Source organism: Crocodylus siamensis, chromosome 2 (genome assembly GCF_052110815.1).
Source record: "Crocodylus siamensis isolate JL-2025a chromosome 2, ASM5211081v1, whole genome shotgun sequence".
Taxonomy (NCBI): Eukaryota; Metazoa; Chordata; order Crocodylia; family Crocodylidae; genus Crocodylus; species Crocodylus siamensis.
In genome coordinates, this window is record NC_143396.1 from 128,068,571 (window position 1) to 128,091,150 (window position 22,580).

At 42.0% G+C, this 22,580-nt stretch overlaps 1 protein-coding gene across 3 annotated transcripts in view; it reads left to right on the plus strand.

Moving 5' to 3' along the window:
* The first annotated feature begins 7,654 nt into the window (after positions 1 to 7,654).
* The window catches only part of UBA6 (ubiquitin like modifier activating enzyme 6), a 58,250-nt gene continuing 43,324 nt past the window's right edge, over positions 7,655 to 22,580 (plus strand). The window contains exons 1-9 of one of the 3 annotated variants that reach the window (XM_090036825.1): positions 7,666 to 7,764; positions 9,100 to 9,326; positions 12,565 to 12,627; positions 15,648 to 15,742; positions 16,413 to 16,441; positions 17,306 to 17,400; positions 18,001 to 18,112; positions 19,299 to 19,379; positions 20,006 to 20,128. In XM_090036825.1, coding sequence (XP_089892951.1) covers positions 12,587 to 12,627; positions 15,648 to 15,742; positions 16,413 to 16,441; positions 17,306 to 17,400; positions 18,001 to 18,112; positions 19,299 to 19,379; positions 20,006 to 20,128 — 576 coding nt within the window. In that variant the 5' untranslated portion in view covers positions 7,666 to 7,764; positions 9,100 to 9,326; positions 12,565 to 12,586. Of the gene's footprint in view, positions 7,765 to 8,461; positions 8,524 to 9,099; positions 9,327 to 12,564; positions 12,628 to 15,647; positions 15,743 to 16,412; positions 16,442 to 17,305; positions 17,401 to 18,000; positions 18,113 to 19,298; positions 19,380 to 20,005; positions 20,129 to 22,580 lie in introns of all 3 variants that reach the window. The other 2 variants (XM_090036826.1, XM_090036824.1) reach the window with 2 other exon arrangements.

Sequence of the window (22,580 nt, forward strand, 5' to 3'; positions counted from 1 at the left end):
AACAGTTGGATGAGATGGTTTAGTTGAGAAGGATCCAGACCTGAGCAGAGGCTTGGACTAGATGAACTCCTGACATCCTTTCCAGCTCTGCTTTTCTATGATTCTAATCTAATTTCCTTTGACCAAAGCCCCTAGTATTCACTTGATTTTTATAAAGTCCTCCTGTGAACACAGGAAAGTAGAATTCTATTCAGTATGTCATGAATTAAAATATTACTGTTCACAGTTTTACAGAAATTTGCCATTAAACAACTAGGCATTAGGTAAACGAGTGCTAACATTTCCCTTTTTAAGCTGAGGTTTTTACCATTCACTGTTAAAAGGCTAAATCAGTTTCTTGGCAGATGTTTGAATATCAAATCATTGTTATCTTCAAAACTCAATAAATATTATACAGAGATGATAGATTACAAATAAAGGTACCACTGAAACAGTTGTCTTCATATACACTGTGCGAGTACATTGTATTAATACTTTATATTGATAGTGAAGTTTTCTTCCTCAGATATTTCAAATGATATGGACCAAGTTCTCTGTTGCCTTAAACAGTGGCTACTGATTTATGCTAGTGCAAAGTGAGTATATATTGCTGACATTCTGATTTAGTAGCATTTTGTACCCCCTGGTGCAAATGCCTGAGCAAGTTTTAATGGGCTACTAAGGTTCAGGCCTATGTTATTTAAGTACAGAACCATCTTTCCCTTCTGTATCAGAATGTATTTATTGAGAGGTAGGATAGTTTCCATTCAGCTGTGTTTTCTGAAGCTTTTTAATTATTGTTTGTTTAAAAAAATGTGTATAATTTACTCTCAAACTGCATAAAGTCCTTCTTAATGCTATCTATATATTTCCAGAGGTGAATTCATACAATGGTGAAAACATTGCTTTAGCAGTCAGTATTCTACTTAGATGCTTACAAAGCCTACTAATGAAGCTGACTTAAAAAGTGGATAAATGGCTCAGGTGTTTAGAGTTGCATCTCTCTCTACAGTAGTAATCAGCATACTCCATCCTAATTTAGATGGGTAGCATGCAAACAAGGTCCATCTTGCGCTGTAACATCAAGTTTTATGATTTGATAGAAGACAAAGGCATGGGAACACAGAAAAATTGAAACAGCTTACTGCAGTATTTGTGTTGGCATTTGGAGATGAGAGGCAAGACCCTTGCATTTTTACTATGCATAATGCATTTTCCCTGCCCAGAACCAAAGCTCGCTGCTAGATCTCCATCCCAATGTATTTGATCTTTTCTCTCTGACTTTTCAGACACAAATTGAGTATCAGTGGGCACATCTCCACAAGATGATTTATGAGCAGTAGGCTAATAACACTGCACAACAGTGTGCCAAGCAAAAACTGCGCTAATACTGCTGTGTAGTAGTATTATGCTACTGCTCAGTAAACGTCACAAAAAAACTGCGTGTCGCTGCTACTGTGCAGTAACTCTAGTCACTGCACATTTACTTAGTACTTCATTAAGCAAGTCCTAAACTAAACGTGCTGTAATTACTGTGCATTAATGAGCATGTAGACATGCCACCTCATGCCTTCTTACTTTGATTATCTCTATTGTAACTTTAAATGCTATATTGGGGGCTTGTTTTGCTGAAGCTCCTCTTGATGCCATGCAAAAAGAAAGAAGAAACCTCTCCAGAACTGAAGTGCTATTTGAGAATTTAATGCTGCCTCAGCTATTATGGAGGCAGACTAGATAAACAAAAAGGTATCCTCTTAATTTTAAATTGCAACAAGGGAGATTTAGGTTGGATATCAGGAAAAGTTTAATAGTTGTAAGGATAGCTAACAGCTGGAATAATGTACCTTAGGAGATTGTGGATTCTCCACTCTGCTGGAGGCTTTTAAGATCAGATTAACTGAATGTCGATGGGGTATAGTTGATTCCTTGGAGAAGGAAGATGGACTACATCGGGGTGTCAAACTTATCAGACCCTACAGTAGTAGCACAGAACTGGGTCACAGGCCAGATGAGTAGCACAGGGCCAGTCCATAGGCTGGATCCAGGCTGTAAGCAAGCCCCATGAGCCATATGCAGCATGCAGGGCTGGTCCAGCGTGGGCGCCATGTGTCACATGCAGCATACATTGGATTTGGCCCTGCATGCCGCATGCAGCATACATCAGATCCAGCCCCATATGCTGTGTGCAGTGAATGGAGCTGGTTCAGTATGTACCAAATATGGGATGCAAGTCCACGCTGAGACCCATGGGTAGCACTATGGGCCGCTGCTAGGATTCTGTGGGCCAGTTGTGGCCCAGGGGCTATGTCTTTGACACCCCTATACTAGATGACTTCTTGAGGTTCCTTCCAGTCCTTTCTATGATTGTGGACTTATAATCTATGAATCTATGGCTAATATGACATGACCTGATACATTATATGATACTGCTATTGCCATATTATAAAATATAAAAATATTAACTTTTCAGATTAAAGTTTTGTTTCAAAACAAATTTTCAGTTCACTGTTATTTTTCAGTAAGGCTGCACTTTCTGATGGAAAACATCCAGCAACAATTTTACAGACCAGACATAGCGCAAAGCTCTACCTGCTCTATCAGAATATGAAGTATCTACCATCAACCATAACACTGTTAGCTTGCTCAAAGAGTACTTGGTGGAATTTTCTGGTCCCTACATGGATTTTACCACACTGGTAGGCAGCCTGACACACTGAGCAACATTTCTATTCTGTGTAATTGGGTGATGGTGGGGGACCCCCAGAACAATTTCCCTGGCTCAGAGTTTTCTCATTTAGAACAAGAGTACCGGATGGTGTATACTTTTCTACAACATTCTCAGAAGCTCCGAAGAAGTGGTACAGAAGAACCCTTAGGGCACATCTATACATTGCTCTATGGTGATGTAGCGATGCACTACAGCACCGTACAGCGTGCTATGATGATGTAGTAATCATGCGGATCTACACATGATTGGCAGCTATGTTGCTGTAGCAGCACATTCCCCCATTTTAGTGCACTGCTACGGTAACATAGCAACAATATTCAACTCTGTGCCATGCACTGAGCAGTATGGGTGGTTACTGTACTTTCATACTTCCAAAAGGAAGTACTAAAGCAACGCACTGTATGGTGATGTGTAGACACGCCCTTAGATGCCTAAAATGGGACTACGGGGACTGAGATTACAGAAACCCTCCTTTTGATTAAAGGTTAGTGTCATTTAAAGCAACAAGGATTAGCTAGACACCCCTTTCTAAGCAAAGAAAAGAAGGAAATAAAGGTGTAAAAAAGAACACCAACACAAATGATCTTCTATCAGTAATATTAATGCAATTGTAACTGTGTGTTCGTTTAGTGCTGCCTTTTACTATTATCCAATATTATTTTGCCTTCATTTTATGATTTTTAGACATATCTAAAGAGCTTCTATATTTTTCTGTGCTTCTCTACCTATCTCAAACAGTCGCCCTGAGGCATAACTAACAGCTTCTTTTCAAGAACTTTTTTTTTGCACAAACTTCCTTCTATGCAACAGAGATAATCAGAAGTATGGAGTTATTGTCAGGACTAACGAGTGACTAAAAAGGCTAGGACTCTTCAGTCTGGACAAGAGAAGGTTGAGGGGGACTATGACAGAAGTCTATAAAATCATGAAGGGCATCAATAAACTAGATGAGGAACTGTAATTCACTAAATCATATACAAAAACTAAGGAGGCTCCCATTGAAATAACCAGGAGCCAAGTTTAAAACAAAGAAGTAGTACTTTTTTAATATAGCACATAGTCAGCTTTTGGAAATTGTTGTCATAGGAGGTTGAAGCAGCAGATAGCATAACCAAGTTCAAAAACGAATTTTATTAGACAAAGTTAAGAAGGACAGGTCCACTGGGAACTATTGTACAGAACTGAACCAAGGATATGTCAGGTAAATGTCCTCTGACATCCTTAAACCAATGATGGTTGATACGAGGCAGAGTATGACAGGGGTGGATTACTCTGGGGATGCCCTGTTCATATACTCTCTCTCCAAAGCATCTTCTCCTTGTCATTGTCAAAGATGGGAATTTGGAATAGATGGACCATTGATTTGACTTATGTTCTTACATAACTTACCTACACAAGGACTCATATTTTGGTTGCAAATGTTGTGTTTCTGTGAGAGAAATCCAGCTCTCAGTCACCCAGTGCTTTAGCACTATTCTTCATTCATCTCATGTCTGTCTGTTGCACCTTTTATACATGGAAAAATGGCAATAGTTTCAGTTATATTATTAGTTAAACTGGTGAAGTGTGTGTGTGTGGGTGTGTGTGTGTGTGGGGGGGGCCTTTCTTATATGGGTTTAAAACTGTCAATATCAATTTAGCTTCTGCATGTGAAGGTAGATTTGCAAAACTGAACTGAGACAAGCCAAGGTTATCCTGTTATGCATGGGACACACACAACTGCAGCAGTATATCCAAATTCAGAGGCCTATCAATGCAGCTGGGCACCCAGGGAAGTGGGATGCATAGTGGCAGCAGCAACTTCCAGCTGTTGCCATGCCACTAGTATGATCACATGGTCATGGTAGATTTTATTGTTATGCCCCTCCTTCCTCCCCCCTCCAATATCAGCACTTGGGGTTCCTACTCTGGTTGCCCTGCCCTGGTTATGCTACCATTTAAACTAGTTTAAATAATTAATTTAGTTACAATTTTCAGTGATAAGCATCTAGTTCAACAAATAAATAACTTGTTTTCCTTGTTTTTTTCATATATATATTATTTTTAAAAAGCAAAAGTAAGCAGATATAATCCTTGGTTATAAATTGTATTACAAAAGCTCATTCAGGCAATGTAACCAATCAAACAAGGTAGATATTTGGTGACCTCTAGTGGCCATGTGGAACTTCTCTTCCTGTTCAATTTGCTCAAGTGTCTCGCAGGTGGATTATTTGAGACAACCACTGCTAATGACTGTTTTATGCTTTTCTACTGAAAAGAGAATACTGAATAAGGTACATAAATCCTGAAACTTCTGTATTCCATTGGTACAGGTTAATCTGTGATATCAGACATGCTTTATATTAGAAGTGCAGGGCCAAGTATGTCTAACAAGTTTTTCACTCGAAAGTATTGGACCTGCCCTGCTATGTTCAATTAAACATTTCTTTGGTATAAGCTAAAAGATACCTATAGTGTTACTTGACTTCAAGAGAGGACAAGAATTTGTCCTATTTCCTCTGATTCTGGTAGTATCATCCCATATGCTCCACAGACCTTCAGAAATGGAAGTAGTTTATACCACTTCTGACTGATTATTATAGCTGCCAGTGGTGTAACTGAGAATGGGTGACCAAAGCAGCAGCCCTGGGTGCCACTTTCAGTAGGGGGCACAAAAGCAGCCATCGTTACAGTGGCAGCTAACTGCACCACCACAATCAGAATGGCTACCCTGCATGTGGAGCTGCCATACTACAGTGTGGGAATAAGCTGATTAGCTTTACTAGGAGGCAGAGGTAAGTAACTTGGGTGTCATGGCTTATGAATGCAGCTCCCTCTTGACCCCAATGCAATACAGCTGCTCTCCCACAGCACTAGGCTGCATCATACTGAGCAAAATGCAGGATGACCCAGTGGTGGGGTTTACCTAAAAGCCCCATGCAAAGATTCAGTGTCAAGCAGTATCTGCTTCAGGTTCTTTTTACTAGGCAACCATGTTAATACCAGCCACAAAATAAACAGTCAGTGCCATAGGTGTTATATGCAATCAGGCCCTGTGCAGCTGACTGTTTTGCAATGCCCTAACATTGGCCTTGAGGAGGATTCTGCCTAGCATTGATCAGGAACCAATTTTTCAAATTTGGGATGAAAATCCTGTTTTATGGAGTCTTTGGGGGACCTGGGACACCCCCTTGAAATTTGGGTCTGCCCCAAAAATCCAGGCCTTAGGACAGGGGCACTGTGGGACAGTTGCTGGTGCACAGTGGTTACTGATATAGGCAGTGCAGCATCCACAAAGACATTTTGCTAGTTGAACAGGGCTGCTGCAAGAGCAGTGGTTCTCAACCTTTTTTGTACCAGGGCCCATTTGTAAACCTTGATAGCCAGTCCCGACACAGTAAATAGTTTATGTAGAAAACAGCTGCCTGGCTCTGCTGGTGCTGCTCACACCCAGTCCACCGCCTCCCACACCCTGCAGGTGCCCCTCACTCCCGACCTGCTGCCCCCGACCCCCATTTCCCAGCACACCCAGAAGGCACCCTGCCAGCCTGCAGGGCAAAACCCACAGTTTTCTCTTTTACAAGAGAATCCATTTTAGAAGTTTGTTGATCCATTTTTTTTAAAAGTTTGTTCGTGACCCTTTCATATATTCTTGAGACCCACTTTTGGGTTGTGACACATGTGTTAACAAATGCTGCAAGAGAAGACTTCTATAATTTCCAGGGACAGCTTACCTTGACTGACAGAAAGTCAGGGTTTTACTGGCAGAACTCAAACAAGTGTGGATGCACGCATGGCTGTGCTGACAAAAGGCAAAACGTGTTGATCTAGACCAGGCTTCCTGTTTCCTGAAGCAGAGCTTAAAAGACCAGCAGAAGCAACCATATGATCATGACTTAACATTGGTGGAGCTAAACTCCCATTAGCAACAATGGAGAAGTGTTTTTTAAAATGCCCATAGCTTAGACTGGAGAAAAAACAAATGTGTAACACGCACTTCTTTGCCAGGGAAACCCAGCTTGGAGGAAAATGAATGCGCAACGTGCACTTTGCCAGGAAATCCCAGTTTTGCTGCACTGGAGACGTAATTTGGTCATCGGTAGAAAGACTGAAAATTATAATATTGGCATCATTCGAACACGCTCCATCCGCTTTTGTTCTTGCTGCACTAGTTGTTTTCTTTTTCCCCTGCCTAGCCTGGGGAAGTTCGAACACATGCAGATGAGCCAACAGGAGCACAAACAGCAAACTAAATAAATATATCCATCAAAATGAAGTACTGTGGTGCATGACTGCCGCTTTTAATAATGCCTGGCAACTCGAATTCTGGCTTCCTTTTTTTTTTTTTAAACCTCATGCACACCGGTAGTATTCCAGTCTCCAACTTCGTTACCTATGTGGTAGATAAAATGGACAAATGGGACCGGTCTACGCAGCACACGTTAAAACAATGACCAACTCAGAACACTAGCGCAGGGCACAGTAGCCAGGTCGGGGCACGGGCACGTGTAGAGGTGCCCAGAGGGTCCTTGAAGACGACGGGGCAGACTCGGGTGTCCCTGCGCAGGCACCAGGGCGGCTCTCCGGGGGAATTCCAAGGCCTTCCCCAGCGCCGCCTGCGAGCGCCGGAGGACGCCTCACACGCCACCACCCTAGCGGGGCCGCGGGAACTTTACGGCGCTAACCGCGTGGGCCACGCCGCTGACAGGGGCTGCAAGGCGGCGCCAAATAGCAGGCGGGGATTGGCCGCGGCGGGGAGGGGCGAGGCAGGGATTGGCCTAAGTGAGGCAGGGCGGGGCTCGCCGACCATTGGCCGGGGGCTCGGCGGCGATTGGCCACGGCGGGGCGGGGCTCGGCGACGATTGGCCACGGCGGGGCTGCGATAGGCCGCGGCGGGGAGGGACTCGATGGTGATTGGCTGCGACGGGGCGGGACTCGCCAGCGATTGGCCGCGGCGACAGTCTGGCCCCCGGCTCGGCGCAGGCGGGGAAGCCATCGGGCCCCGGCGCTGGTGCCGCCGCTGCCGTATCCTGCCCGGGGCCGCTGGCAGTGCAGGCCTCGCGGCCCAGCTTGGCGCGGTGAGGCGGGGCTGGGCGGGGCGCGCAGGACTGGGAGGGGAGGCGGCGGCAGGCGGGGCCGGTGCATCCTCCACTCCACCGGGACCTGCTGCGGGTTGCGGAGAGTCCGGGAAAACGCGGGTGGGAATTGAGCGGGGGCCGCTGGGCAGGTGGCGGCACAAGCAGCGGGGTCTCAGGTTGCAGCAAGGGAGGGCTAGGCTGGATACTAGGAAAGGTTTCTCAGGAGGAGGGTGGGGAAGCAGTGGAGGGGACCATGGCATCGCCATCCTTGGAGGGCGTTAAGACCCGGCGAGAGGAAGCCTTGGCCAGGATGGCGTAGCTGGGGACGGCCCTGCTTTGGCTAGATAGAGTGTTTTTCACCCCATCGGTCACAACCCAAAAGTGCGTTGCAAGGAGATAACGAAAGGATGGAGGATTAATGCATTAGTTTAAAAAATGGATTAATAGACTTTAAAAATGGATTTTCCTTTAAAGGAGAAAAAGGTAGGAAGCTGTGGGGCTCCCCCTGGGGCTGGCAGAGCTCCAGCCTGCGAGGGGCTCCCTCTGCCCCATGCCCTGCAGGCAGGGGAAAGCTGGTCAGGACCTGCTGCCAATGTTTAGAAATGGGTTCTGGTATAAAAAGGTTGGGAACTGCTGCCCTAGGTGACCTGCTGAGGCCCCTGCCAACCCTCGTTTTCTGTGATTCTGCAAAACCCAGGCAGGTTGTTAGGAACAGATGCTGACTTGTTCCCTCACGTGAGAAGCGGCCCTCTGGAACGGGTAAGACAAGTAGCGTCCTTGAGGTTTTCATGTTGCTGTCGGCACATCACGCAGGTGCTAGGATTCAAGCACTTGCCGACGTGTTTTGCGACTATGTCAGCTATCCTTGGAGGGGGATCCCTGTTTGCATCCATTGTTGGCCTGGGTGGAGCTGCAGTTGTTCTGTGGGGATCTTCATGTTTCGCAGCACAACAAAAGTCTGTTGGTTCCTCTGATGGGGAAATAGGCTGTGCTTCTGCTGAGAAACCATGAAACTGACTCACTCCTGTCAATTTCTAGACAGATATTAGAGGAATAAGTTGTTCACAGAGGGGGAAAAAAAAAAGTAGTAGTAGTACAAAGCATCAATGACATATGAACAGCTGGGCCCAGGTGGTTCTGGATGAATTAGTAGGCATGCTTAAATCAGTTTAAGACATAACTGCTCTACAGGACTATGAATGAGCATATTACATGAAGCGGAGGATACATTACATTAGACTTGTCAGGCTGATCATTTTCATGATTGCAAAACTTGCACCAATCTCCCCTCCCCCCCAAAAATCTTACTGGTGTCTTGTGTTTGTGTTGTGCCAGGGTTGATCGCACCACAGCTGCCAGCAGCTGGACCAGCATGGGACCGGGTGCGATATAGCACGCTGAGTAGCTGTCCCACCTGCCTGCCACAGTGAGCCGTTGCCACTGTGCTGCATTAGGAAAGTCAGGGGCAGCTCCCCTGGGCCAAGCGCCGTCCCCCACCTGTGCGACCGGCATAGACACCTCCTAGCGGCAACGTGGCAACAGCACCTCATTGTGGCAGGCAGGTGAGACAGCTACTCAGTGCACTGCATCATGCTCTGTCCTGTGTGGGCCTGATGTCTGTGGTGCCAGGACTGTGCAGCACCAACAAAAAGTAGGGTGAAGGGGTGGGAAATGGTTACTGGGGGAGTCAGTGGGTGGCGGAGGAGTCTCCTCTGCTGCATGGCCTAGCCCAGCCCCAGCTGTGGCAGAGCAGAGCAGCGTGGGGCCGGCAGGCTGGATAGGATCAATTGGCGGACCAGATATTGTCTGCAGACTGTGTTTGCACACCCCTGTTTTAGATTTTGGTTTATAGGGGATGGTGTGGGGTAGGAATAATCCTGCCTTGGACAGAGGGTGGGACTAGATGACCTTTGGAGGTTCCTTCCAGCCCTATTCCTCTATGGTTCTATGAATTATAGGACAGTGCTTCCTATGAGCCTGGTGGATGGTGATCTGGAGACTGGTGTTCCTGTTGTGTACTTCCTTTTTAAGTGTGACCTTGTACTGGGAAAATATTCTGGCTTGTCAGTTGTGAAAGCTGAATCTCTTAGCCACAGGAAGGATCAGTGGGAAGAGAATGTGGGTATGTGATGTCTTGGCCTTCAGGATCATGACCTGCTAGCCTTTGTAGTCACATGACATAGTCACTATATGCATACACTTTGAGCATATAGGAATAACTTAATAAGAGTTGTAGCTTGTTTTCCATTGCAATTATTTTCTATTTATCCTCCTACCTGTGCCGTCTACAATTTCCTCTGCATGTGCATGTGTGTGTGAGACTGTCATAATCTTCTGCTTGAAATTTCTGCTTTACTTCTTGTTGACTGGGGGAGACATTTTTTTAGATATGCCACGAGGTAGCTAGTGTGCTCTTTGGTTTAAACAATGACAGCAAATGACCTTTGAGCTTAACAACTCTGAGAGTCTTTCTTTACAAAGAAGCTATGTCTGTGTAGCATTTGCATGCTCAGTAGGAAAGCTGCTTAGATCTGGGCCTTTACTTTTAATCTGTTGGTAGAAAGAGCTAAGCCTATCTTCCCTCTAATTTTGGAGTCTCCATTACTATTTTAACAACTTGCACCCCTAAGTACTTTAATCAGGCTCTTAGCTTAGGACATTTTAATGAACTATATGGTCAAATAATGACTATAGAGACTGTTATTTTGAATTAGTCTAGGTGACTGTCTGGTTTAATATCCTCTCTTTGAACTGCTTAATCTATTTTAAGGTTCCCTAATAATTCATTCAGAGCTGCTATGGCCCAGCTGTTTACACCTCATTAATGCTTCTTACTTTTTTTTACTGTGAATAATTTATTCTGCTAATATCAGCCTTGAAATTAACAGGCCCGAAGCAGTTTCACAGTTTCCAACAGAACAGCACTGACAGCAGCTGAGATGGGTTGGAAGGATTAACTGCCCACTGCACACATTGGGGAACTTTCTGATTGTTGGACGACTCTACTGTATGCGGGTTAGGTTGTGTTCATTCAAATGAATCATCCTTTTTAGCTCTCACCAAATTCTAGGCCTTGATGTCATGTGGTTAAATAAGGCATTTAAAAATCGGTAAACCTATTTTTTATATAATGGCATTAAGTTTGGAGTATTTTCTGTTCTATCCTTCATCCATCCTAACCTTTTGTTGTCTTTTAATATTGTTAGCATTGGCTTTTAATCCATCATCCATCCACAGGGCCACCAGTGTCTTCCCCGAGTGTGTGCAGTTAACTTAGGAAGCAAGCAGTGTAAACGACACTGTGTTATAAATACAAAGATTTGTGACCAGAAAGGAATAATAAAAAAAAAGTTATGCCTAACTTAATATAAGCAATGGTCATGAAGTACATAGCACTGTCAGTGCCATAGTATTGACTGCCTTCACAAGAGTTCCTCAGTTTAAAGGCTTGTAGTAGTCAGCTTGTTTCAGGACTGCTATTAGGAGTCTTGAAGATGTGGGAGGAGAGCAACCCCAAAGTGGCCAGTTTCTGTCATTTTTCAAGGCTTCTAATAGCGGTTTTGTGACGGCTGCTTCCTCTTTGCCATTTCTGGTGTTGGTTAGTGTGCAGCTACTAAGAGAACAAATACATCACAAAGTAGGGAGTGAAACTCTAAAGTCCTCTGCATTGAAGTGAGTTATGCATGTAACTGATAGCATATGTTTGTTTTTAGTGACAACAGTAGACAAAAGAATAGGCATTGGCATTGTATTATGCAGCTAAGTGAACAATATATTTAAATAGTATGCATGTGAGAGGAGTATGTTATAGTTCAAATTATTCTTTCTAACTATTCAGCTATCCAAGGACCCTTCCATCCTATAAAGAAAAATATCTAAAACAATATGTAGTGGAATTTCTCATGATCAAAGTCTGGGAATTCAAGGTTTTTCTTCTCTTCTCTACATAAGCAGTTGACAGTGCTTTTGTAGGAGCAGGCCAGAATAGCCCAGGTTGGATCCTAGACAGATTGGCTCTGGGACTTGGCTGTTGCCACTACTTCCTCCTGCTATCTGGCATGGGAAAGTTCCCTGCTACCTAACTTCAGTGCAGTACAGCGTAGCTGAATAGCCTGCCACTGAGGCCCCTTGCTACTGAATGCCACCAAAGCCCCAGGTCTACTAGCCGATCCAGTGGCCAGATCTGGCCCATGGGCCACAGGTTGCTGATCCTGGTCTACATAAGTGTGTCATAATCCGTTAAGAAAGATAAGCAAGATAAATATGATAGGTACCCACAGACCTGAAGAAGTACACTTTGAACCCAAAATCTTGTTTAAAAACTCTCTCCACTTTATAGTTGGTACAATATCACCAGAAAAACTTTCTTGCATGTTTCCTGGACCATCACAGCTACAACAGCACTAACCATACCACATTAAATAAGTTTACAAGTAACACTGTATTATAAAGTCAGTAATTGAAACAGTAGAATTAAAAGGGTGGTGGGAGTTGTATCTAAAGCAGGGATTCAGCCATCTTTTCATAAGAGGATACTCATCTCTACGGTTGTGTTAGGATCCTGAATTGTTGTTGTCTCATGCTTAATCTTAGGTATGTACTACTACGCGTATTAATAGAAAGGATTACTGTGCTCTAGTTGGGCCTTCAAATCAGTGTTGCTGTTTTTCATTTAATTTGCCCTGCCATTAATCCATCTATTTCTCATGTAACACATGGAGTGAGGGTAGAAAGTTGCAAAGAAACTTCTTATGTAACCATTTTTTACTCATTTTGTCACTTTTTTTTTTCCTTTTCTAGCACGAACAAATTATTTTGCATCATGGCGACAGATTCTATGGAGATTGATGATGCTTTATATAGGTAAGAATATTATGAAAGCTATTTCCTGTAGATGGACACCCTCTAGGTTGAGACATGTTTGTGTACACATTGCTGAAGTGTTAATACCAGCATCTGAAAAAGGCATTTGCTCTCTACCAGCTGGAGTGAAGAGAACTTTGCTATTGTGTTCTTCCACTTCACCATTTAAAGGAATAAAACATTTCAGAAGTACTGTACACATTGTGATTCCACTTTCCATTAAAACAGTCTGAAAATTTCTGACTTTTATATTGGAAGTGGCTGAACTATATAAATAGGGGGTCAACAGCATACAGCTCATGGACTGCATCTGGCCTGCAGAGCCTTTGGATCTGCCAGGTGCAGCTGTGACTCCAGGGGCACTTGGCGGAAAGGGGTCTGCCTGTGCTGTGCTGTGGTACAGTTGGCAGCCAAAGGCTTCGGTGGAGGGGGAGCTCTTCCTGCACTGTTGCAGTCAGGCACTGGGGTCTTTGGCCCAGAGGGAGCTCTCTTTGCACTATGCTGAAGTCGCATGGCAGGAAGAAGTGGGGGAGGCAGCTGAGTCTCACCTACCCTCCTGCCTCAGGCCCAAAGCTGGGACTTCCTGGTCCTCCACCAAAAAACATTGCCAACCTTTGGTATAAATAAATATCTGTGTGCAGATGATCATTTAGTTCATAAGTACTTGTGAAATCAATAAACAGTATTTGACCAGATAAAGAATTGGCCATATACTGAAAAGTGCCAAACTAACTAAACAGTGCTTGGGAAAGTCATTATATTACATGTTATGTTTGGCCAACCAGTTTAATTGCATCCTTCAGTTCTGGTGTTCTTACACTTTCTTTTCTTTCCTGATTTTGATTTGTTGTTGCTTTTGCATTTCCTCTTTAACTTTTTCTTCCGTTTCATCTTTCCTCATTTTTCTTTCTTTACTATGTTGTACAAACTACCTCCTTCGTTAGGTCTCTCTCTAATTCTTCCCCTCTAAATCCCTCTATACAATGGCTTTTGTTCAGCCTTTTTTCTTATTAATATTTTCTTCTCCATGATTTTACAAGATTCCTTATAACCATAACCATTAAATATAGCCACCTTAACTTGAAACTGAAGATTTTGAAAGTGGAAGGTGACATCCAGATGAGAATCTGTTCTTAACACCCTCCCACCCATGTCTACCCCTATAGTCACTATGCCCTTTCTAGAATGCTATCCCAGGATTGTTTGTGGACTTCATGTGGTGAGAATTTGAAGCTTCCCAACCCACTGAGGCTTCTCTGCCTCTAGTAAAAGTGTTTCTTCAGTCTTCAGGGTTACAGGGTGTGCTCCTCTGTAACAGAGATGAGGTTCTGCCTTGAGAGGGTCAGACCCTCAGCATGATCCTGCGGGTATCTTTTGAATGTTATGCCCACAAAAATTTAGCCAAGCCTGTTTGTCATCACGAAAGGTAAGTCTTCCTTATTCACAGCATGGAAAGACAAAGATTCACTTTGAACTCATTTCAGATTTGCTGATAGCACCATCACAAAACTATAGAAATTATCAGCTTCCTGCTTTGTGATTGCACACTTTATTATAATTGAATTTAAATATCTTTCTTTTGTGTTAAATTTCCTTTCATAGTATTTGTCGGCAATGTGGTGAGATTTTTATACTCATGCAGAGTTTGATCTTGAGACTTGAATTTTCACTGTGTTATCTGTAACTGATTTTCTGTCCAGCAATACAAGATGCGTCCCATGTTGAAACATAGTACTTCTGGAAACAGTGAAACGGGTAGAAAAGTTCCTTATTAATTAAAAACTTTTTTTCCACAATGTCATATGAACCAAAATCAGTATTTTAAATTATTTTCAATTTTAGAGGCATATACTGTATGCATTTGATACACTTACACTTAATTTTTTCTTGTGATTTGTGTGTGTGTGTTTGTTTATTTATTTATTTATTTATTTTTGCAGGCATTCCAAATAGTCCAGTATTGGGGGACATTTTAATCCCTATAAAACTGATATTCTTAGAAGTATATCAAGCAACCAGGCTTGTTTCTCTCAATTACTGAATTTTTTAAAAAGTCCTCAGTTGAATGGAATTCCAAATGGCTTACATACGTGTACTTCGAGGTGAAATCAGATGACAAGAAACTCTAGAGAACAGAGTATCTTTCAAAGTTCTGCACTTGAATATACTGAGGTGCTTTGACTTTTGATCTGAGTATTTCTGGTAAAGAAGAAATTCCTGGTTTGGAGCATGTTGTGCCCCAAAGGTTGAGTTCGTAAAATCCTGGGTGTATCTACACGTTCATTAATGTGCCATAATAACAGGTACAAAATACACCATAATCAGTGCCACTGAGCATTAGTGCAAGTGAATGCTTTTTTTGTGACGCTTAATGCTTATTAGGCTAATCTACTGCGCATTAGCACAGTTTTTGTCAGCCACGCTAATGCTCAGTAGAATTAGTCTAATGGGCATTAAGTGTCTCATGTATACATGCCCTAAGTAGGTCTTGAAATTGTAACATAAGAGAAATGAGTGGTGATCTACCCTAAAAATTATGGAGGTCCATAATCTTTGTGTATCACAGATTTGTTTTCCATTAAAAATTTTCTGAGTTTGCAAATAAAAGATGTCCATTGGGGTTAGTTTCACGAACTTGCCTCAGTTTCTGAAATTAAAATGGGCTTTTTTCCCCATCTTGCATTTATTGCTGTCATCGAGTTCTGAAAGCCCATTTATATACCAAATTACTTTACAGTCATGGTTTTTCAAAATGTCTTCATTGCCCTGGGCAAACCCTTCAATGGCTAATGGAATTGCAAGTGCATCAACAATGATATAACTTAGTTTTGCAGAACTTATTATTGCTGATGATTGGAGACAGAAAGGAAATGGCTTGGCTGTCAGAACCCAGGCTGTGTGGGGGTTGAAAATTTATTAGGGAAAATCGATTTATGTTTTAGAACCTTTGGGTGTACCTCACTTTAATATAGGAATTCTATTTATTCATTGTTTTTAATATACATTTTTCTTGTATATAGTCGACAGAGATACGTCCTTGGAGACTCTGCAATGCAGAAGATGGCCCGATCTAATGTGTTCCTGAGTGGTATGGGTGGCCTTGGTGTGGAGATTGGTAAGTTTAGGTAACTTTTATTTAAACAAAAAGCATCAATTATTTGTGTGTACCCTTCAGGAGTACTTTTACAGATATATCCTAAAATCTACTACACTTAAAATTTCATGTACCTCCTGAACAGTTATGTGTACAGCTGAATCATACTGTTAAATCAGAGTAAATAGGTTTGCGGCTCTCATTTTTTCTAGGTGTGTGTGGTTTAAAATGTCTTACAAATGTATCTTTGTCTTTGTCATTAAATAAATTGTTCAAAATTATTGGGTGATATTTCTTTTGAACTTGCTGTGCAGGAGGTCCAGCTAAATTATCATAACAGACCCTTCTAATGTTATCCTTGTGCAGTTAAATGAACTGAAAACTATAAGCTTGTATCTTTACCCTATAAGTGACACAAAGTAGCTGGAATTTGGCCATAACTGGCCAACTGAGAATTCATTAGAGGATCTGTTAATTGGTTAAAAAGCTCCTGTTGCATTGAAATATCTATAGGAGAGCTGAATTGTCTTTTTCTTTAAAGTTATCAAGAAAATGTAATTGATGTGAACTGTGAATCTTTTATGAACATAAAATGAACAATCAATTTCATTATTGTCCAAATTACTTTACTTTAGTTACTTATTACTGTAGAAGAATATTATAAACATTGTTCTCTCTCTCTTTCTTGCAGCTAAGAATGTAGTTCTAGCTGGTATAAAGGTATGTAAATGATTGTGAAAGAAATCTATAGTAATTTCTAATAAAAGGGTCTTTTGAAAAGTACTCTGGAATGTGCCATTTAATTGTTTTATTACCAAAGGATCAGGTATCCATGTTTTTTGCCATGGTGACATTTGATAAAGTAAATTATATGCTGATCTTAGGGTTTCTGATTTTTATTCTGATCAGTGTATCCTCTGTCTATGCTGTGATTGAAATAGGTACCTTGTTCTAATCTTGTTTAAAGTGAATTATTCTTTGTTCATGCTTTTTCATTAAAAAAAGAAAAAAAAGAAGATACCTTTGCCTTTTTGTAAAAGCCAGTTTCTTGACAGCAATACCAGTCACACTTAAGGGCAACACAACAAAACCAGCTTTAGTTTTTCTGAATGTTGTCTTAATTATGCAGAATAACAGTGAAGGGAGCACATTTCTTGGCCTGGTAACTCTCAGGGAACCCGTAAGAAGTTTCTTGTGGGTTAGAGAGGGAATATATTTTTCAGTCAAAAATATTGCTGTTATCCTTTTTTAAGCCTCTAAAGAGTAACTAAGAATAAGGCTATACTCCCAGGAAGCATTATTATGTTATATGCTGAGCAAAATACCTATTGTTTCTCTAACTGTTTTTTTTTTCCAGCAACAGTGGGAAACAGTAAAGTTGAATGCAGTAGATTACTACTGTACATTTTGCATCTTTATGTAGTGCCTTCAGGTTTGCTGCAGTAGTAGTGCTTCAGAATCTCAGGATTAAACTTGATATGTACACTTGAATGTGCTATGCATGTATGCACTAATTTCAAATAATACTTTAACTTTTTTTTTTTTTTTTTTTAACTGACCTTTCCCTCTTGATCTCATCTGAAGGCTCTTACGGTTCATGACACCAAGCAGTGCAAAATATGGGATTTGGGAAGCAATTTTTTCATTCATGAAGATGATATTCTCAATCTAAGGAACAGGTTAATACATTTTTTTTAGACATATCCAAGCAATGACCCATCCTTAACTAATGCATAACTATGTTGACTTTGTCATTTGGCTATGAAGCATCTTATGCAGTTTCGTTCTGTGGACATCACTGCCTTTAAATGCAGTGCCCATTTGTCAAGGAGGAGTGCATTAAAGTGACTGAAATGTGTTTGGGCTGTCTGTCTAATTTGTGTGTGTGTGGATACGTGGAAACATATTGCTAGTTATAGGTAGTGAATGTTTTTTTCCAAAATCTGCTAGTTATGGAAACAGGGAAATGCATTTCTTTTCCAACTGCAAGTCTGGCTAAATAAAGCCAGTGGACAGCTTAGTTGTGGTCTCCTAACTCTGAAACGTATTTAGGAGAGCAATAGTCATGCTGTAAATCTTGCTGTCAGGTTAATGGCATGCGAATCTTCAGGGTATGTATTGTAGAACACTTTTAAGTATGAAAAAGCACAGGAAGTTGATTGGCTGTGATCATTGTAAAAGAAAGTGTAAGAAACAAAGGGCCCTGGTAATTAGTGCACACTGTAATTAGCTATATAAATAATATATATTAAAGGATGCAAATCTGAAAATCATTTCAGAGCTGAGGCGGCACTTCCTCACATCGCAGAACTCAACCCATATGTCCATGTTGTGTCATCAACTGCAACACTTGATGAGACCACAGACCTATCTTTCTTAAAACAGTATCAGGTATGTAATACTTATTTAATGTGGCTGTGTAACTTTCTACTTTCCCAGAGTAAGCAACATTTTGGGGGAAGGACTTTTTTTGACTAGATGATAACATTAGAAGGTTTTATGAACTTTAAAACCAGACAAATGGATCTAATTCCTGAACTAAAACATTTTAATGGGCATCTTGCAATGTTGAAAGTCCATGTCCTTATTTTTGTGCTCCTTTCATTGAAATGAAAGGTATCAGTAAATCATTAAATGGCAGATTGTCTCGTGATTTAAATTCAGAGACAGAAAATGAACTGGCCCTTGCTGTGTTATAAATCTTTTCTAACAGGCTGGAAAAACAGGAATGAAAAACTATACCTATATGCTGCATGGCCAAATTAATGTTGCAGTAGAAACAGTACCCTAAATTTTTTAGCATATGTTTGCATACTGATAGCGTACTTGCAGTTTAGATATGCCCAGCACTCGAAGTGTCTACAAGTCTTTTGCGTACAAGCATTCCAATGTATACATACCTTATTAAAGGTGCTAGGCCAAAATCACTTTCATTTCTCAATGTTGGGACTTTCTTTAACTTACTGATTGTGCTAATGTACCTTCGTGCCTCTAATGTTTTCTCTTTTAGAAAGACAGTAACTACGACTAATAGCTTTTTAAATAGTCTGAGGCAGGATTTGAACTTTATCAGGCTTGTGAGTAATGGGTCATGTAAATAGAATGACTCCTCACTTATAGCTGTTGTTCTCCTGGAATGATTTTGTAAGACAGTTAAAATGAGAGAAGCAAATCTCTTCAGATTGGGTGCGGCTGCATGAGACACTTAATGTGCAGTAGACTAATTCTACTGCACATTAGCACATCACTTCAAAAACCATGCTTATGCGCAATAGAATTAATTTGCTCTGCATTAAACATCACAAAAAAGTTTGCCTTTGCTACTGTGAATTAGCATAGCTATTGAGCCTTGATTATAGTATCTCATATTAGAAGTACTAAACTTAATGTGCAGTAGCGAAGGTATATTAATGAGTGAGTAGACATACCCATTGATTGCTAAATCTGCACAACAGAGACGTGCTTTTCTGGTCAGTGTGTGAAAAACCTTAGAATTTATCAATGCTGAATTTAGCTAATGTTGATAGCTTCTGACATCAACATCTAGACCTCATTGCTTGCACCTTTCTGTCAACAGTGCATCATACTGACTGAGATGAGGCTGTCACTGCAAAGGAAGATTAATGATTTTTGCCATAGTCAACACCCACCTATTAAGGTAATTTCAAATAGTGACCATTGAATTAATCGGGCCAGATCATCTTGTATTGATCCACATGTAGAGGATTCTTTCAGTGCCTCTTGCACTATCTCTGCAGCAACTTGCCTTTCCCAGTCATCACTCTACTGTTATACTGTTGGCTCTTGGGGGGGGGATGCTGCTTTTTATAGTACCATTTCCTGGCCTGCTCTTGGATTTCTGTGCAAATTTATATAAAAGGGAATTAGAACACTTCTTGGTACCTTCCATAGCTCAATGAAAAATTGCTTCTAAAGAAGACAGGCCAGATTCATAACGTATGTGATGGGGTGAGTTTAATTCAAAGAGAATATGGGGAGAGCATATTCAAGGGATGAAAAGCACTCTTTCTATTGTTTCTCCATTGGGTTAATACCGTCCCTAGTTCTATTTATAGATGTTACGTTAGACAAATTGATGGAGGGCCAGATTCTATCACTATATAAATGGATACAATGTCTGGTTGCTTCACTTCAAGCTGCAAATCTACATCAAAGAACAAAATTTGCACCTTAATTAGCTGTGTAGGTAGTATTTTGGAATGCTAAGAGATTACTTCTGTTTGGTTACCTGGTAATCCTGTTCATTTGTACTTTCTTTTGTAGTTTGTCAGTGCGGATGTCTATGGAATATGTTCACGTTTGTTTTGCGATTTTGGTGATGAATTTGAAGTGCTGGATACAACGGGAGAGGAACCAAAGGAAATTTTCATTTCAAACATAACACAGGTAAGGGGTGCATATTATTACACTGTTATGAGACAATTTATTTTGTGTTATTGGGAGAGTGAACCAGAGCTTGGTGTTCTACGGTGTCAGTGTTAGTGTCTCAGCTGATAACTCCAAAATTGCAAGAAATGTTCCTTGAACATCAGGGGTAGGACCTTTTGATATTTGTAAGGAGAAAACTGAAGGCAAATTGAGGCCTATACCTTTATTCATAGACCAAGAAAGATCCACCTCTTCTTTTAATTATCTGTCATCAGTGCTTGTAAACTGAAAAACCTGTTGCTAACTTCCAACATAGCCATACCCTCAGTTCAGTTTTGCTCCTCTCATTGTAGTTTAATATTTTGACACCCAGCATGAGTTATCTCCCAGACTGACAGAAGTGAGACTTTATTTGCAGTGAGGTATGCAAGGCTCTTGGCATGTGGAACTGTGGGAGGGAGTTTGCTGGGAGTCTCAGAAATACAAGAGCATAGGGGGTGGTATATAGAATAAGGCATGGGTTCCCAAAGTTTTTATGCCATAGCCTGGCAAACCACAGCCCAGCAGTCACAGGTGACAGCAACCTGTATTTCTGGCCAGAAGATGGGTAAGGATACCCTCACCCCCTGGGTGGGGGGCAAACCCTGCACTGCTTTGGGCCCTGCACAAGGAGCTGCAGCCTCTCTGCCTGCCTTTGGGGGGGCTGTGGTTTGCAGTCCGCAGCCACTTCCGGTCTGGCAGCCGACTGTGCTGCAGACTGGCAGCTGACCCGTTGTGGTCTGGCACCAGGCCGTGGCCTGGGGATTGAGAACCCCTGGAATAGGGGAAAAGAAAGGAGCATCTGGCATAAGAACTGTGCCAGTGGAAGTTAGGAAGTAGGATGGTATGCAGTACACTGGAGGCACAAATTGGAAAAATGTACCTTGAACAGTCATCTCTCACCCTTCCTTCCCTGCCCCTCCCCATGCAGCCTTCTTGAGTGTAGGCACAGGAAGAGCAGAGGGCCAGGCAGTGTCATGGAGCACAAGGCTTCCTGGGAACCTTAGTTCTCTAGACAGCCAGTGGAGTTTCCTGCTGCTGGAGAGAGGTTTTTACCCCATTTTGTTGTTGCCAAAGTCCATGTCCAACGGGCAAAAAAAATGCTAACTTTAGCAGCAAAAAGTGGGGGTCAGTTCAGCCCCCAGCAGTAGGAAACTCCACTGCTGCTCTAAAAAAGTTTCCCAGAATGCTTTGCACTGTATGACACCCATTGCCTATGCTGGCTGCTTCCTGCAGATGGAAGGTAGTAGCAGAAGAAGGCAAGGCAGCAGTGATGTAGACTGTAGTGAGTAGCTCTGGGGTGAGGGTCTCCTTTCCCTCTGTCCTTCTGGCGTTTCTCCCCTTAGGCGTTACTTGGGCCACATGCTCTGCTTGCCCACCCCACTTTATACTAGTGTTAAACTACATGCAATTACAGCAGTTCCCCAGAACAATATAGATATATAACATGATGGATCCAGCTTTCCAGAAGCTTACAAGCTAAACTGAACTTGAGGAAAGAGTTTTAATATATAAGCAGAATGATAATTTGGCAGCATCAGGTTCACAATTCCTTTTCCTTTTTTTATGGGTTTTTTTTCCCCTAACCATCTTGGATTGATATTTTGTTTTAATTTGATCTGACTTCTCAAATTCTAACTAGACTTAAGCTAGGAGGAGATATGCTTTCAGTTTTCATATAAACTTCATATGGGAAATCAGTCATGTGTAGGATAATATAAAGGGTTGGGATTTGGGAGGGTGTATATCCATGTACCACATGAATCTCTCTTGTGGATATACCCCTCTAAACATCATAAGCCTGGGAATATGGATGGGAGGAAAAGGAGAGTGACAAGGAGCTTAGTCTAGACTAATGGTTCTCAAATGAGTTGCTGCAAGACAGGCAGCCAAGTGAAACTGCCCAACAAGTAATGCAGTTGCACATGTGTACTCCTCCTGCTGTTCTCTGATAGCCCTAAAGCAGGCAAGAGAGTAAGCCTGTGTTGTAGCCCTTCCAGGTCCATACCCCCTACCACTCCCAACTTCTCCCAGAGACCTGTCCTGCACACTTCTTTTGGGGAGACATTATGCAGGGTTGGACTGGGAAGAGCTGCACCATGAGTCAGCTCTCCTGCCTACTCCAGGGTTATTGGAGAACACCAACGCCAGAGAAGCATGGGAGCATGCCACAGCATGTCATGGGCTGGCTGTGCAGCAGGCACAAAGTTATACGTGATGGCAGTGGCACCTGGTTGAGAGCTACTGAGGTGAGTTGAGGCAAGTAGTGATTCGCAACTGGGAGTGCTGCCACATTAATAAAAATTAATAAGGATGCCCTTACTGTAAAGGTTGAGAACCACTGGTCTAAACAAAGCTATGTGCATGTGAATAGCACATTTTATTTCATCTGGATAGAGGGCTCTGATACTTACTGAGGGTGGAACTAGAT